At 41.8% G+C, this 14,911-nt stretch overlaps 2 protein-coding genes and 1 non-coding gene across 3 annotated transcripts; all 3 read left to right on the plus strand.

Moving 5' to 3' along the window:
- Window positions 1-135: 135 nt before the first annotated feature.
- trnar-ccu (transfer RNA arginine (anticodon CCU)) lies at window positions 136-208 on the plus strand. Its single transcript has one exon. It is a non-coding gene; the product is annotated as a tRNA-Arg (tRNA).
- A 260-nt stretch (window positions 209-468) lies between these two features.
- plbd1a (phospholipase B domain containing 1a) lies at window positions 469-7,652 on the plus strand. The gene is made up of 11 exons (XM_071521870.1): window positions 469-652; window positions 1,177-1,399; window positions 1,792-1,875; window positions 2,568-2,709; window positions 2,907-3,047; window positions 3,877-4,021; window positions 4,335-4,535; window positions 4,946-5,086; window positions 5,443-5,628; window positions 6,364-6,470; window positions 6,580-7,652. Exons 1-11 carry the CDS (start codon window positions 583-585, stop codon window positions 6,754-6,756), a joined length of 1,617 nt encoding a protein of 538 aa, XP_071377971.1. The 5' UTR covers window positions 469-582; the 3' UTR covers window positions 6,757-7,652.
- A 733-nt stretch (window positions 7,653-8,385) lies between these two features.
- On the plus strand, window positions 8,386-13,381 carry LOC139645990 (tumor necrosis factor receptor superfamily member 13C-like). The gene is made up of 3 exons (XM_071521879.1): window positions 8,386-8,534; window positions 9,440-9,622; window positions 11,699-13,381. The coding sequence occupies exons 1-3, from the start codon at window positions 8,426-8,428 to the stop codon at window positions 12,019-12,021; spliced, it is 615 nt and encodes a 204-aa protein (XP_071377980.1). The 5' UTR covers window positions 8,386-8,425; the 3' UTR covers window positions 12,022-13,381.
- Window positions 13,382-14,911: the final 1,530 nt, after the last annotated feature.

Below are 14,911 nucleotides of genomic sequence, written 5' to 3' on the forward strand. Positions count from 1 at the left end.
AAAAGCAAATTTTCAACAGTGAGATTTTTGACTGCTGTGTGTCTGCAAAATGTAAAGTTATTGTCATTAAATGAACATTCCCACTGTGGTTCTGTAATCATAAATACCCATGCGACAACAATTTTGTGCATCTGAGCCCCAGTGGCCTAATGGATAAGGCACTGGCCTCCTAAGCCAGGGATTGTGGGTTCGAGTCCCATCTGGGGTGAAACTTTTTATTCTTTTTTTCGATGGAAAACTTCTTAAACTATCCTGAAATCGCCGAATACTGTTACTGAGGCAAATACGCCAGTCAGTGACATAATTTAATCCATAATTTTAACCCCTTTCTCTCACAAATAGCCAACGAAACCAACCCGTTCCCTTTCCTTGTTCTGCAGAAAACCCCTCGGCTGGACTGCAGCAGCCAATCAGGAACCGCTCCGCTCCGTTTCCACCAATAAGGAAACCTGAAGCTGCCTCGGGACTTTCTGCTCTTCTCGTCTTGTGTCATTAAGGCTTCTGTTTCTCCTCCACCTTTGGCGCAACTGTCTCTTTTCCACACTTCGACGAACTTTTTTTGTTTTTAACTCCAAACAAGCTATGTTTTTAGAGAAGAGGCTCTGTCTTTTGGTTTTATTCAGTGTGGCTGCGACCTTCGCCACTGCTGACAGTAAGTAGGCCGGCTTTATAAGAAATCACAGCCCAGGTTGTATAGGAAGCTCGCTTTACTTGTTGTAAGTAACGTTAATGCTGTGTAAGCATGCTGTTGTGAATGGATGCAAAATATCACAACTGTTGGTATTAAATTTATGCGCTCCTTTTAATTTGTTGTGATTTCAGGCACATTTTAGGTGCCCTTGAGCAAGGCCCTTAACCCCAACCGCTCCAGTGGAGCTGCTCAGTGGCCCGCAGATCAGACTGTGGTTGTACTGGTCAGCTTCCAGGTGTGAATGTTTGTGTGAATGTGATCAGGGCGTTCCTGAAAAAGAGAGCATTGCTCTCAGTGAAACTCCCCCTGAATAAATAAATAAAGGTGAAAAAGAAAAAAATATTGGAGTTGCCAGTTTGAGTTGCATATCCTCTATTTAACTATATACCACAGTAACACCACACATAATCCAAGCCCTATTGACTAACTTCATTGCCCTTTACAACAACCTGCATGACTGTTGCAAATCAATTCCTTCTTCTCAGAGATGACAGCAGCCACAGTGTACTGGGATCCCACACACAAGACTGTCCTACTGAAGGAGGGAGTGCTGGAGAAAGAGGGGGATGCATACGGGTACCTGAACGATACCCTGTCCAGTACAGGCTGGAGCGTCCTGGAGGTCCGGGCCGGGTACGGGGAGACCCCCGAGCCTGATGAGGTCACCTTCTTCCTAGCCGGCTACCTTGAAGGCTTCCTCACCGCCCAGTAAGAGTCAGCTTGACATTCCTACATTAATAAAAACAAAACTGGTGAAAGAGAGTGAGACGAAATACACAAGTAAGTAATGTAAGATAAGCTCCAGTCCTAAGATTATGGTTATCTCAAGGTGTTTTTTTCCGGATAGTTTTTTGACCCCCGAAGGAGAAATTTGTCTTTTCGCTTGCCCCCGCCCCCTGCTTCACAGGAAGGTCAAAGGTCAGCTAGAGAGCAGCCCCCCTGGAGCTGGTAGAGATTCACTGCCTTGCTCAAGAACACTTCAGCAGGCCAGATGGTTGCTGTCACCAGGGACATGTACCTGGGCTTTCTGCTCTCTCTACTCACTGCACCATCCTCATTTCATGATAGTCTGTTAAATCTCTGTCTTTCCCCCCCAACAGGCAGATGATCGACCACTACGCCAACATGTATCCTCAGTTGATCCACGACCCAAAGGTCTTAGCTGCGGTCCAGAGTTTCATGAAGTGAGTCTGTTCTCTTTTCCTTTTAAAAAAGACACCCAAACCACAGTGGTGTCACCACATTTGCATATACAGTCTGAGTCACACATCATTGTCATCATCTTTCATATCCTCACCTCAGCTCATATTGTCATGATGCCAAACATGTGAGCTCCCTCTGTAATGGCAGTAGGCTGCTCTTGAGCAGACCATAGCTTAGTTCAATTTAGACCTGACAATGATCATATTGTCAAATTCAGCATGTCAGTGATGACGGTTCTTGTATGCAGCACACAGGCTGACCAGAATCTAAAAGACAGTATTGTTCTGTTCCTGTGGATGTCAGCTTTTCAGGAATAAAGAAAAAATGCATTGTTTAGATTGATAACTATGCATTTTTTACATGGTACAACAGGTTTGAAAGGGTTTCACAAGCCCGAGTATGCTTTTATATTTTTCTTCCTCCCACAGTGAGCCATGTGGTTCCTCAGTTCAAGTCAAAACATGCACAAATATTGCGGCCTGACAACAGCAATATGGTGAAAGTCATGGCAATCAAAACGTAGCTGTTTGACTACTTCTCTATGATGAGTAAATCACAGCTTTTGATTGTAACAACTCCATGTGTGTGGCTCTTATCATTTGCGTGTTTAGTATCATAGCACTTCACATGGAAAGCAGTAAACAGGGAGCACACTTTGCTTTTTTGCTTTCAGAAAGCAAGACTCATGGACCAGGGAGCAGGTGAAACTGAACAAGAGCTCCGATCCTCTGTGGAAACATGCTGGATTCATAGTGGCTCAGTTGGACGGACTCCAGGCCGGAGTCGCACACTGGGCCAAGGGAAAAGGGAAAAAGGTGTGATGGCCATTTCTCAACACAAATGATTACATTCTCTAAAATGACACTAGTTTGTTAGCAAAGATCTCCAAATAGCTCATAATTTCAGTGCCATTCAGTATTTTACTTAAAATGTCATCCGTCTCACTGTGGAAACAAAACGCTTCATGTTCATTGGCGGACTAACAGCTGTTTATCTGGTGTCCTTCCCGCAGCCCTTGTCCCTGTTTGCTGTCCAGTTCCTGAATGCAGTGGGAGACATGCTGGATCTGATCCCAGCCTTGGTCCCCTCCTCCAAGCCTCCACTCAGAGACTTCAGACTGCCAGGGATGGGACACTGCTCCGCACTCATCAAGGTCAGAGGTCATAAACTGTAGAGGTCAAGGTGTAAGTCGGCAAAATTAACAAACCTAACAAATTTTATGTGGCAGTAAAGCAAATTTGATACATCCATCCATGCTTCTTACACAGTGCACGTTCTTTATTTCTAAAGATATTCAGTCACCCCAACAGAAACCTCAGAAAGTGTCTCTCACCCTTGTTAACCCTCTCCAACCTGGAAAATATTTCAGAATTTTTTCCTAAACCTGCAGGATGACAACACACAGCAGCTTTATGGGGAGTGCAGTTTTGTTCTGTGCTGTGTTTGTATTCGTTCTTTTTCTGTGCTCTACCATGATATGTGTTTATTTCATAAACCTGTTTGCTTTCTTTATTGTTCCCAATGTCTGTGCCAAATGCATTGCAACATGTGTGAGATGCATGTTACATGTATTTGACTTGATTATGTAGCTGCACTAGCACATTATTTAAGGATGTGCAATAGGAAGCTTTGTCAGTTTATTGACCCTCTGCCCTTTGAACTTTGACCCTAAAATGGCTCATTACATGAAGCGTACTGTATCGGTGCTGAGTCAAATGTTTTTAATCTGAGTCGCATTCTTGTCACAAACAAACATTCGCACATCCAGTAGGTTTCAGCACAGGTGCGTAGGATTAGGATTAGGGATGAAGTCAAATAGAAGAAGAGTCCAGCACACTGTTCTTGCTCAACCAGTTATTACAGAACTAACATTTCGGTTAAAGTAAACCTTTGTCAGAGCGCTAATCTGAGTCACATGGACGCAAATTCCAGTCATTTCTGTACCAAATTAAATCTTGACTATCACCCGTCCTGCACCTCAGATGCTGCCAGGCTTTGAGAACCTACTGTTCGCCCATTCCAGCTGGTACACATACGCCGCCACCATGCGGATCTACAAGCACTGGGATTTCCATATCAGTGAGCCCCACACAGCCACTGGGAGCCTGTCCTTCAGCAGCTATCCTGGTACGCACTGGAAATTCCTCTTAAAGAATAACACATGGTTTGCTATGCGTTTGGTTGTTGCTATTTTGGGTAGTAAAGTCAGTCTATAGTTTGTCTCTTCTAATCTCTCATACATTGTGCAATACCCCATTCCAGACACACATATCCCTTTTCTGTGATATGTTATAATTGAAAAAAGCATTGACAGGAGTAGATAAGAATCCCACTTTTGGAATGCGTGGAATTGCTCGTGAATGTTGAAAACCATCGCGTCTGGAATCGTCTCATCAGCTTATCGTTTCACTTTCTCTCCCTCTCTCCATCCCTCCTGCAGGTTTCCTGGTGTCTCTCGATGACTTCTACCTCCTGGGCAGCGGTCTGATGATGACCCAGACCACCAACAATGTCTTCAACTCCTCCCTCTTTGCCGTCATCTCCCCCAACAGCCTGCTGGCATGGCAGAGGGTCAGGCTGGCTAACAGCTTGGCACATACCGGGGAAGAGTGGGCCAAAACCTTCTCCAAGTACAACTCTGGTCAGTAGAGTACAATAATAATCTTTATTTGTGTAGCACCATCCAAATCACAGGTACAAATCACTTTACACTGGAATAAATAAGAATAAAAAGATTAAATTGACAGGAAAAGTAAAAAGTAATGTCAACAAAGCAGGAAAAATTAAAAGCAAAGCAAGAAACATGAACGTACAACATAAAAAGAGAGGTCAATGACAATTAATTAAAGAACATTACATTAAAAAGTCTATAAAAGTCTATAAAAGTGAGTTGTGATGTGAAGAAGTGATGTGAAGGATGCAGGTCATTACAAAGTCTAGGAATCCTGATGGCAAATGCTCCATTGCCTCTTGTTTTCAATGTTGACTTTTTTCTTTGGCTTTTGCACCACCCTTCTTCCGTTCACCACCACCCACCCTCCACCCCTTTAGGTACCTATAACAACCAGTACATGGTGGTGGACAGGAGCAAAGTGAAGCTCAGCCACAGCATTGACGATGGAGCTCTGACTGTGGTGGAGCAGATCCCTGGGCTGGTGGAGTACTCCGACCAGACACCGGTCCTGCGCAGAGGTAACAACAGATATAAGTTACAATGCAGTTTTGTGTTCTCTCGGATCAGTGTTTCCTCTGTATTCATGTAGCTGTGGTGCGCCACCACAGCAAGGAAGTTACCACCACTGCTAGAGAAAATGTGAAATTAAAATTAGCATTGTAATTTAGTCTGTCATCTAAAACTACGACAAGTGCAGTCGAAATGTTTTAGAAAAACAGTTTTAGCACTACAACCTCAATTTGACTTGGACCCAAACAGCAACAGATATGGGACAAAACTAGAATGAACCCTCCAAGCACCACAGCTGCATGAAATTAAAGAGTCTTGGATGTTTCAAGGATTCACCTTTCCCTGCTTCTTCCCCTTCCTGTAGGGTACTGGCCGTCCTACAACATCCCCTTCCACCGCAGGATCTACATGCTGAGTGGCTACAGTGAGATGTGGAAGGAGTATGGAGACGACTTCTCCTATGACCTCTGTCCCAGAGCCAAGATCTTCCGCCGGGACCAGGCTGAGGTCAACGACCTGGACTCCTTGAAGCACATCATGAGGTTCAATGGTGTGTGGCTTGGTTCCTTTGTCTTATGATGACTTTCACATCCACCTGACTCTGTATATTCACGCTGCGGTACACTTTTCTTCAGCGGGAACCTCCATTCCTTATATGTTTTTTTAGTTTCATTTCACTTACAGTACACTCTTATGATATTTTTTGACCCCCACAATGAAACTGGGGGACAATGGATCAGCCCGGTCCATCCTTCTATCTGTCATGCACAATATCTCTGATGCCACTGATAGAATTTTGATGAAAGTTCAGGGAATGATGTGTGTAATAGTTCCATTCTGGCTTTTTTGAAATTGCTCTGATTGGCCTAAGGGGGGCACTAAAACGTTTGTTTACTTGTTGGCTTTTGCCAAAACTTGGGGGAATGATGCATCTCACCACTGCGTTTTCATATTTTCAAAGTTACACTGATCAGCCCAAGGTGGAGCACTACATCATATGTTCGCTCATCCATGTGTCATGTGCAATATCTCAGACACCACTGATCTGATTTTGACAAAACTTGGGGAAATGACGCATCTCAACGCTGCATTCCAGCTTTCAAAATTACACTGATTGGCCCAAGGGAGAACTACAATTACAGCTCTAAACAAGGTGACATCTGTTATGACTGGCCCAGACAGGGGCTTCATCAATTGTGGGGGACGACATTTTAATCCTTTAATCCTCATCAGTCTTCCTCTTTTTTCACAGTGCAACTGATGAATTACTGTTTACTGTTTTTAGACTACAAGAAGGATCCATACTCCAAGGGCGACCCCTGCAAGTCCATCTGCTGCCGTAACGACCTGAACGCAGTGCACCCTTCACCAGGGGGTTGCTATGACACTAAGGTAGGATCTCTCACCATGATACTCTTTCTTTTTATTCAGGTCACACAGGTTAAGAAACATATCTAATGCTTTTAGTTTTTCTATTGTCCCTGTATTTTACTCTGCCCAGGTAACAGACTTCCACATGGCCGAGGAGTTCCGTGCCGAGGCGTTGAACGGGCCGACGACACAAGACGGCCTTCCTCCGTTCTCTTGGGATAAATTCAACAGCACTGCCCACCAGGGCCTGCCGCCTTACTACAACTTCACCTTCGTCAGCATGCAGCCCCTTCTCTTCACGCCCTGAGGTGTGTGTGTGTGTGTGTGTGTGTGTGTGTGTGTGTGTGACAGACCGACTGTGTAGAGGAGGGTAAGGAAGATTCATGAATGTATTATAAGGTGATCACTTTGCTCATTCATGTAGAGGGTCAAAGGCACAATCTGTTGTTTTTATTTTCATTTTGTGTAGACATCAGTCCACAGGAAATCAAAAGAAAAGCCAATGATTTGATTTGTTTTTTCAAACTATTGCTTAAATGTTAGGATTGCATCCTGCCAAGATGTTTTTAAGGCTTTCTTCTTAAGAATTTACATTTTTTGCAAGTTACGCCTTTCGTCCTAAAGAAATGTGAAAAATGGCTCTCAGCCTTTCAAACTAACAATCATATTTTAAATATTTTAATGAATATCTGTCTCAGGGTAAAATGAATGATCAGGTTTGGGAATCAGTAGAGATCAATTGATTCTTAGTCTCTTTTATGTGCTTTAAATACCTGCAACCATTTGTGCCTCGGACATTGAGGGTAATGTTGTGTTTTTATAAGATGCCCAATCGATCCACTAAATCAAAGAAACACCCAGCGTTTGTGTTATGCTGTATCGAATATTGTATATATAATATAATATTTGTTCTCTGTTGGGATATTTGTCTAAACTTTTGTAGAACTGAAAACTAGATCAGTATTTGACAAACTTTTTTTTAAAATTGCAATCATGTGGTTGAATGTCTCACTGCCTGCGAACACTATAATTTTAGTGCTAAATGAAACATTCAGTGCAATGTCATACTCAGGGCTGTTGATCCAATCAGCTGTCTGCTCTTATGCCTGATTTATGCATCTATTTTTGTGTATGTCTTGGTGAAATGCTGCACTTTCAAAATGATACTTCTTATGTTCATTGTTTATTAAAATTTTATAATTCTACCCATACAGTCCTGCGTCTTGCGTCTTGTTTCATACATTGTAACTAATAACCAGCCTTCGGAGGTTTAGAGGATTGCCCAAATGCCATTTGATTGAGCTTCAAGTTGAGTCACTCACATGACCCAGCTTGGCATGTTTTTAATTTCAGTCTGACAGACAGGAAATGAGTCGGATCAGCATATTTCAATAGTATTCTGTAGAAGAACCAATACTGGGAACAGAAATGGCTTGCATGGCTGCTTTGTGTCTGTGGGTTTTGGTTTTTTTTTACCATGTGAAATTTGGACATTTAGCTAACCGCAGTGAGTTGCAATGAGTACGACAGAAAAACAAGCTTGGATTTCTGCATCACCAAGTGACCAAAATAAGTAAAGGTCACAGTCTTCTTGTGTAACAGACACACAGACCTCCCCACCCCCCCACCCCCCCTCACCCCCCACCGCTATCTTTCAGAGCCCATGGGGCACACTGAGTGATTCACCCTTTCCTATCAAATGGAGGAACTGAAACGTCTGTTAGGGTGCTCTATATTCATTTCACAAATCCTACCCTCTCATCCCTACTCTCTCTCTCTCTCTCTCTCTCTCTCTCTCTCTCTCTCTCTCTCTCTCTCTCTCTCTCTCTCTCTCTCTCTCTCTCTCTCTCTATCTATCTGTCATAGTTCGCTCTGGTTTCACTACATGTTGTTTTTTTTGCCTCCAACACATCTTTTGCCTACAGAGGAGGGTAACAGAGCAGTAAGTCTCCACTAGTGCTCACCTTGCTCCAACCATGGCGAGGAAGATTTGTCCTCCTGGCACCACATGGGACAAGCTGCTCCTCACCTGCATGCCCCCCATGCCCCCCAAAGTAACCAGACCGCAGCCTAAACCCACAGCAGGTGAGTCCAGCTTGAACCTCTCTCTCGCATTCTTCTTCAAGTCCGTTTTTTGTAGTTGTTGTTTGTTTCTATAAACTCAAACTCTCTATTCTGTTGTTTTTAATTCCCAGATATGAATGTGTGATGTTTATGTTTTTTGAGTCTGGTCTCAGGAGGGTCTCAGGATGGCTTGTCTTGGTCTTGCCCACTTTTGGATGTTGACTTGACCTTCCTGCCTATCTAAAAATTTGAAGAGATACGTTCTCTTCCGCCTAGCCCACCTTTGTTTATTTTGTCCCCAATACTACAAACAATGTAAAGGATTACTAATGAGTACAGTATGTAATGGCCCTCAAACTTCTGTGCATTGATCAGTCAAAATCTTATGCATTAATTAGTTGGATGTTGAAGGGTAGAGTGCAAAGCAGATAGATCTACATCTCTGTTGATCCTCAAGAAACTCCTCAAGCACTGTTTTTCTTTTAATTTCATTTCAGTTGTAGTTGCCCTAAATGGTACTGTGGGCTGCAGCTAGGGAGGAAAATCCACCAAGACTGCTGAGAGACAGAATGGCTTCCTAGACCCGCAGTCATGCATGCATTCAGGTCCTATTTTTAGATGTTCAGAAGAAATGCGTAAGAAATGAGACTGTTAAGATTTGCACTTAAGAACTTTATAAAATGTCTTCTTATGTCATTTCTTAAGCTCTATCTTCAGAACACATTAATGAATCCGGATCCAGGTCTTGAAATTGAGTTGGACTCGACTAAAGGTGGTCTTGACAGCAGCCGTGCTCCTTTAGAAACAGATTGATGCTTAGAAATCCCAGTTAGCGCTCTACTCCTGAGTAAGAATACAGATCAAAACGCTGTTGAACATGTAAACCATTTCCCCAGTGAGGCAGTGACTCCGTTTTTTCCCATCAGCACCGCCACCCGCTGTTGTCGTCCAGCTGAGAGCCACTGCCCCTGCGGCCCAGGTTGACCCTTTGCTGGTGCTGAGTCCGGCTCTGTGGGTGTTGTCGGCGCTGCTGGCAGTGGGATCCATCCTGGCTCTGGTCCTCTGGTCCATCATATACAGACGACAGACCAGACACAGCAGAGCCGCAGGTGAGGAGGCAGAGACATGATGAACCAGTCAGGAGGTTCAGAATTCTATCACAGCCATGATTACGGTTGGACGATGTCAGAGGAGGAAAGTGACTAAGTACATTTACTCAAGTACTGCACTTAAGTATAATTTTGAGGTACTTGAACGTTACTCCACTACATTTCAGAGGGAAATATTGTACTTTTTCCTCCACTACATTTATCTGACAGCTGGAGTTACTAGTTACTTTGCAGAATTTTACATGCAAAACATACAATAAGCTCATAAATTATGATGCATTGTTAGAGTTTAAACTCCCCAACAGTATATGGAGCAGTTAGAAATACTTCTTACAGGTTAATGCATCAATAATTTAACACTCTGAAAGGGACTTTTCTTCAGAATGTGTACGTTTACTTTTGATTTTTATGAAATATTGGATATCAGCTAGTCAGAGATGGAGGTTCCTCCCTGACCACATCTACATAAAAACAGTCGACGAAATATTGATCTTCTTTGCATATATTGTTTATTCATTTAATTGTTCTTTTTTTTTAATCAGTTCTTCATTTAAAGGCCTAATGTATCTCAGAGTTTCCCCAACAGTTGAATAGGTGCAATTGGCCTTAAGTAGTTGCTATTCTCCTCAAAGAATTTCATTATTCTTTGGCATGAAATTGATTGAACCCTAGTTACTGTAATAACAGCGAGCTACTTAAATAGGATTTATATACATATTAGATATTGTGTCAGTGTGTGATATTGCAGCCCCTGCTTTCATCATATTTTATTCCTGCACTGGTGTGGCTCTCTTTAATCATGTACAGTAGGACAACACGGTGTTCTTCAAGTGTTTATGGAGTGGTGGGTATGTCTCATAGTGTGTCAGCCAGGGGATCTGACACACAGAAGCAGCGTTTGAGAGCAGTGTGGAGGAAGTGGGGTTGCAGGCAGGCAGGTGATGAAGTGTGACGTTCATCACACTAGAAACTCCCCAGTTTCTGTTCTCTTCTTCTCTGGGGTCCCATGGGTCAGCCCCACTCCCTGACTAGCTATTCTCGTTTCAACACACATCCGTTGGTTAAAGAGGACAAACGAGGTCTTTAAAGGGCCCTGAACACACATAAACTGACAAAAAGGCACACAGAGAGATGCTAACGTTGCACACAGAATCACATGCACCCATTATTCTAACATTCCAGCTTTATGTATGAGGAGAGGCTGGAAGCATTGCATGGAAAGGTAGATGCTCCACACACTTTCTCTCATTAAACTCCTCACTGAGGCGACTGCATTGTTCAGCTTTATCCACAAGACAGCCAGGAATGTAAAAAAAAAAAAGGAAGGGAAGAGAGGTATTTATCTTTGTCCATTTAGTGGTTGTGACACACAGTCCATGTTTTGTGAGATGTTATGCAGAAACGTTTGTCTTGTAAAGTTTTCAAGGTTTTTGTGTTTTTTCACTAGTCGACAAAATGTTTTAGGCTAGAATTTATGTACTATTTACAGTTTAATATGTATAAAAATATGATGTTACAAAAGCGGAAATCCTCCAAAGTACTTATCTCAACTAGTAACATCTATTTGAGCTGTTAACTTATCCATTTGACTGCCACTCTGACCCTCCTATATAGAAATATAATAGGTTGACATATATTTAAATTCAGTTTTAGCCATTTTAAAATATATGTACATAATAAATATATTCAAATACATTCAAGGAATATATATTCTGTAAATGTTTATCAAACTAATAAATATATTAGTAAATAATGTACATATGTGTGGATGGGTGGGATTTGAAAGCCTTTTTTATTCTTTATTAAACTGTATTATGGGAATATATTCTTGCCCTATTTTTTTTGCTCTACCTTTTCTCTCTTTCCCCTCTGTATATTGCATGACTTTCTTGAATAACTGAAAACAATAAGAAGTGTCCAAGAAGAAGAAGAAGAAAATATATCAGTGCATTGTATTTTCCTATGGGCAGTGCTGCTCAAAGTCTAGTCTAAAGATCCACCAGGTGTCCTAATGAACAATACATGTTATTCAATGTCAATATTCAATGATATTCATTTTATTGTCTTTTGTTGCAGGAGACTTGGATCCAGGAGTGGAGCCTCTTGCCAAACCAGAGCCGCCCGTCACAATCCCCTCAGCGCCTTTAGAAAGAAACGTTCAGGCAGAGATGCTGCAGAGAGCAGCGCAGGCCCCCTTCGCCTGTTCTCACCTGGATGTTGGGGCCCAAACAAGCCCCAGGTGGGAGGAGGGCTTCACCGCCTGCAGGGGCCCCGCAAAGCATTCTGGGATGGAGGGGGGCGGAGGCCTGGTGGCATACAGCACAGCGAGAGAACACAGGATCCCACTTCCTGCCACAGAGCTCGGTGGCACCGCCTTAGTGACAACCAAAACTGTTTAGGCGTGTGTGTGTGTGTGTGTGAGTGTGTGTGTGTTCTTCAAATGACTTTTTCTCCTTGTTTTTATATCCAGACTTGGGATCTTCTTCTATCTCTACCAGTGGCCCGCATTAAATTAGTCCACTTTTGACCACACAATCTTTTTAAAAGAACACTGTTTTCCGGTGGAATTGGACTCTCTTTTTTTGATGTTGTTTTCTCTGATGGTTCAAGTGTCATTTTCTTAGGAACTTCAAATCATGCTTCAATCTTGTTCTGTCAATCAGTGGTGAAGGAGCAACCCTAACCCTAACCCGAGGAAGGAAACGGCTGAGAGCCTCATCAGTACAACTAAGCCTCACCTGAGAGGTTTCAAACTACTATAAATTATGTCAGTTAGTACAGCTGAATGTATAAAACTGTGAGGAATTGAGAGGCACTTAGATTTTCCACACTTCCTTCTTGTTCGAGGAACAAATTCAGTTTCCCTGTTTTTTATATTTCCTCTAAAAGCTTTCATATCTCTATCAAAGAGGTTCAGCTTGTAGAGCCTAAGCCTTTGTATCTTGGGGAGAGAGGAGGTGGCCCATGTGTGTCAGGGGCTGTGAGGTCACTGATGGCCTGGACTGTGAGCGCACTCTCAGGCGTGGGAAGTTTGTTTAGTGTTAGTTTGGTTGTGTGGATTATTTGTGAGCTGTTAACTGAAGAGCCATTATGTCCTTAATGAAGTGAAGAGGCATGTGTTACTTTGGAAAAACTGTGTTCTTGCTGAAAGTCCTTGATGAAACAAGCACCTCTGCTGTCTGAGGTCAACCAGCCACATTGATCTGTTTGCTCTGTCTGCTGTCCAGTTTTCCTTTTGTTCCAGTTTCAAGTGCGTCTCAAGACAATATTGGGGCTATTATGTAATTTTGGATTAGTGATTTATTCTTCTATGCCTTATTAAATTATAGAAATGGCTGATATTTTGTGCTTGAATAGATTTTGGCCCACAGCCCACTGCTTGACTGATGTATTGTTTGAGTGTTTGAAATTTAATGTAACTCAGATTTATGGAGTACAGAGTTTTGAGTAATTTATGTTAAGTACGTAATTGAGTGAACTGGCTAATGAATTTGAATGCATTTAATTGTTTCCTTTAATGTGATGTGGAATATTTCTGTTTGCATAATTTTATACAGAAGCTACCACTTCATGAAATATTGTCAGATAAAAGCTAATGTGTTATGTGGTAAGTTGGACTCCAATAATGCCATGTATATTGTAGGATATTTCTCATCTTCTCTTTAAGCTGAATTATATGTATGTGCCGTTTTGTAATATACAGTTGTAGTTGTACAGCAGCCATTTTCAGGGACTGGTGGTTATTTTAATTTTTTTTAATAAACAAATATGCAAAATCAAACTGTATTATGTGTACTATGATGAGGACATTATCACAAAATTAATATAAAAACATGCCAAACAATGGCACATTTAAACCTAAGTGTATTTCACCCATCACTTAATACAACACAAAACAAAAATCAGCATATGGAAATATTTCTGAGTTTATTAAAACATAAGGTAGCAAAGTTTTGGTACGAAAGAGAAATATTCTCAGATGTCCGATATATTATGACACGTATTGGTTTGATATAGTCTTTACAGTAGAACTAGCTATTTACACGGTAAATAATTTTGTCACATATTCTTAATCAATAAGCTTTCTGCAGGCAATATCTATCTAAATATGAATGGAGAACTATGTAAAGGTAAATGTAGAGAATAGTACATTTAACATCTTTCCTCATTTTGGGGTTTTCTTCTCAGTTCTCATAAAAAAATAAGACCATTGAACTCAAGGTGGCACTCTCATACTAACAGCCATATAGTGGATGTGTGAATGGTAATTGTCCACAGGCTGGATGTACAGTATATATAAGTAAGTATATTATTATATATTATTATATAAGTATATCTATAGACAGGTTTCTCTTGGATACTCTTACATATATGTGTAGGGATGTGACATCACAGGTAGTATAATGACAACAAATGCATATTTCATTTGAAAAAAGTGAAAGGAAAAATCCACCCTAAAACACTTCAACCTTGCATTTCAGAGCCCATTTTCTTGTTTGGTGTATTCCAATGGATAACTGGTCAAACAAAGATGATGACAATGTGACGTCACGTTGAGATATTTCCAGCACATTTACAATGGAGTTTGATAGCAGAAATTTTTCAGTTGTCTAAAACATCAACAGTAAACATCAGGTTTCGGTGTCAGCTCCTCAGAATCAAAGAGCAAGAGCTTCTTTCTAGATCCACCATTTTGCACCGATGTTCAACTAGTACAGGGCAAACCCATCGTAGAAGAGGAAGAGAAAACAATTTCTCCACTGACATTATAGCCTCAACAGACCAGAATGCAATACAGCCTTAACACATTGAGTTTTAAGGGATGAAATTCATTCAGGGAAACGTAGGAAATCACTAACTGGAGCAGAAGTAGACGAGGCAGGTTGAGGGAAAGTGGGTAGGAAAAAAGTAAATGACAAAACCTCACCGCAAAATAACTCCAAATTGATATCTAAGAGTGTAAGACTCTCCGAGGGCGAATGCTGGGACACCTATCTGGCGAGAAACATCAGTTCATTTTAACTGGTTGATGGATCTTCAGGAAGGTGTCTCTTGAGGGGAAATACGTACAAGTGGAAATGGGGAAGTGGGTGATGAGAAGTGAGAAAACAGTAGAGTTCGGGGGCAAATACAGAGAACTGTGACGCGGGGCGGGCAGAGGGGGGGATCCAGATACAGGTGTGGTCATGGCAGAAATCTCACTTTTCAAATGCCTGCTCCACTGCTGCTGCTCCACCACCCGCCACATGAATCACGTAGAAAAGCCAGAAGTGCTGATGCAGACCAAGA

This window comes from Centroberyx affinis, unplaced genomic scaffold (assembly GCF_046629955.1).
Source record: "Centroberyx affinis isolate AG114_WGS23_722 - 3 ecotype Tasmania unplaced genomic scaffold, CSIRO-AGI_Caff_v1 ptg000937l_1, whole genome shotgun sequence".
NCBI lineage: Eukaryota > Metazoa > Chordata > Actinopteri > Beryciformes > Berycidae > Centroberyx > Centroberyx affinis.

Coding starts and splice junctions, on each gene's coding strand:
- plbd1a (XM_071521870.1), top strand. CDS start 583: ATGTTTTTAGAGAAGAGGCTCTGTCTTTTGGTTTTATTCAGTGTGGCT. Junction 653..1,176: donor GACCTTCGCCACTGCTGACA/GTAAGTAGGCCG, acceptor CCTTCTTCTCAG/AGATGACAGCAGCCACAGTG. Junction 3,048..3,876: donor ACTGCTCCGCACTCATCAAG/GTCAGAGGTCAT, acceptor CCTGCACCTCAG/ATGCTGCCAGGCTTTGAGAA.
- LOC139645990 (XM_071521879.1), top strand. CDS start 8,426: ATGGCGAGGAAGATTTGTCCTCCTGGCACCACATGGGACAAGCTGCTC. Junction 8,535..9,439: donor GCAGCCTAAACCCACAGCAG/GTGAGTCCAGCT, acceptor TTTTCCCATCAG/CACCGCCACCCGCTGTTGTC. Junction 9,623..11,698: donor CAGACACAGCAGAGCCGCAG/GTGAGGAGGCAG, acceptor CTTTTGTTGCAG/GAGACTTGGATCCAGGAGTG.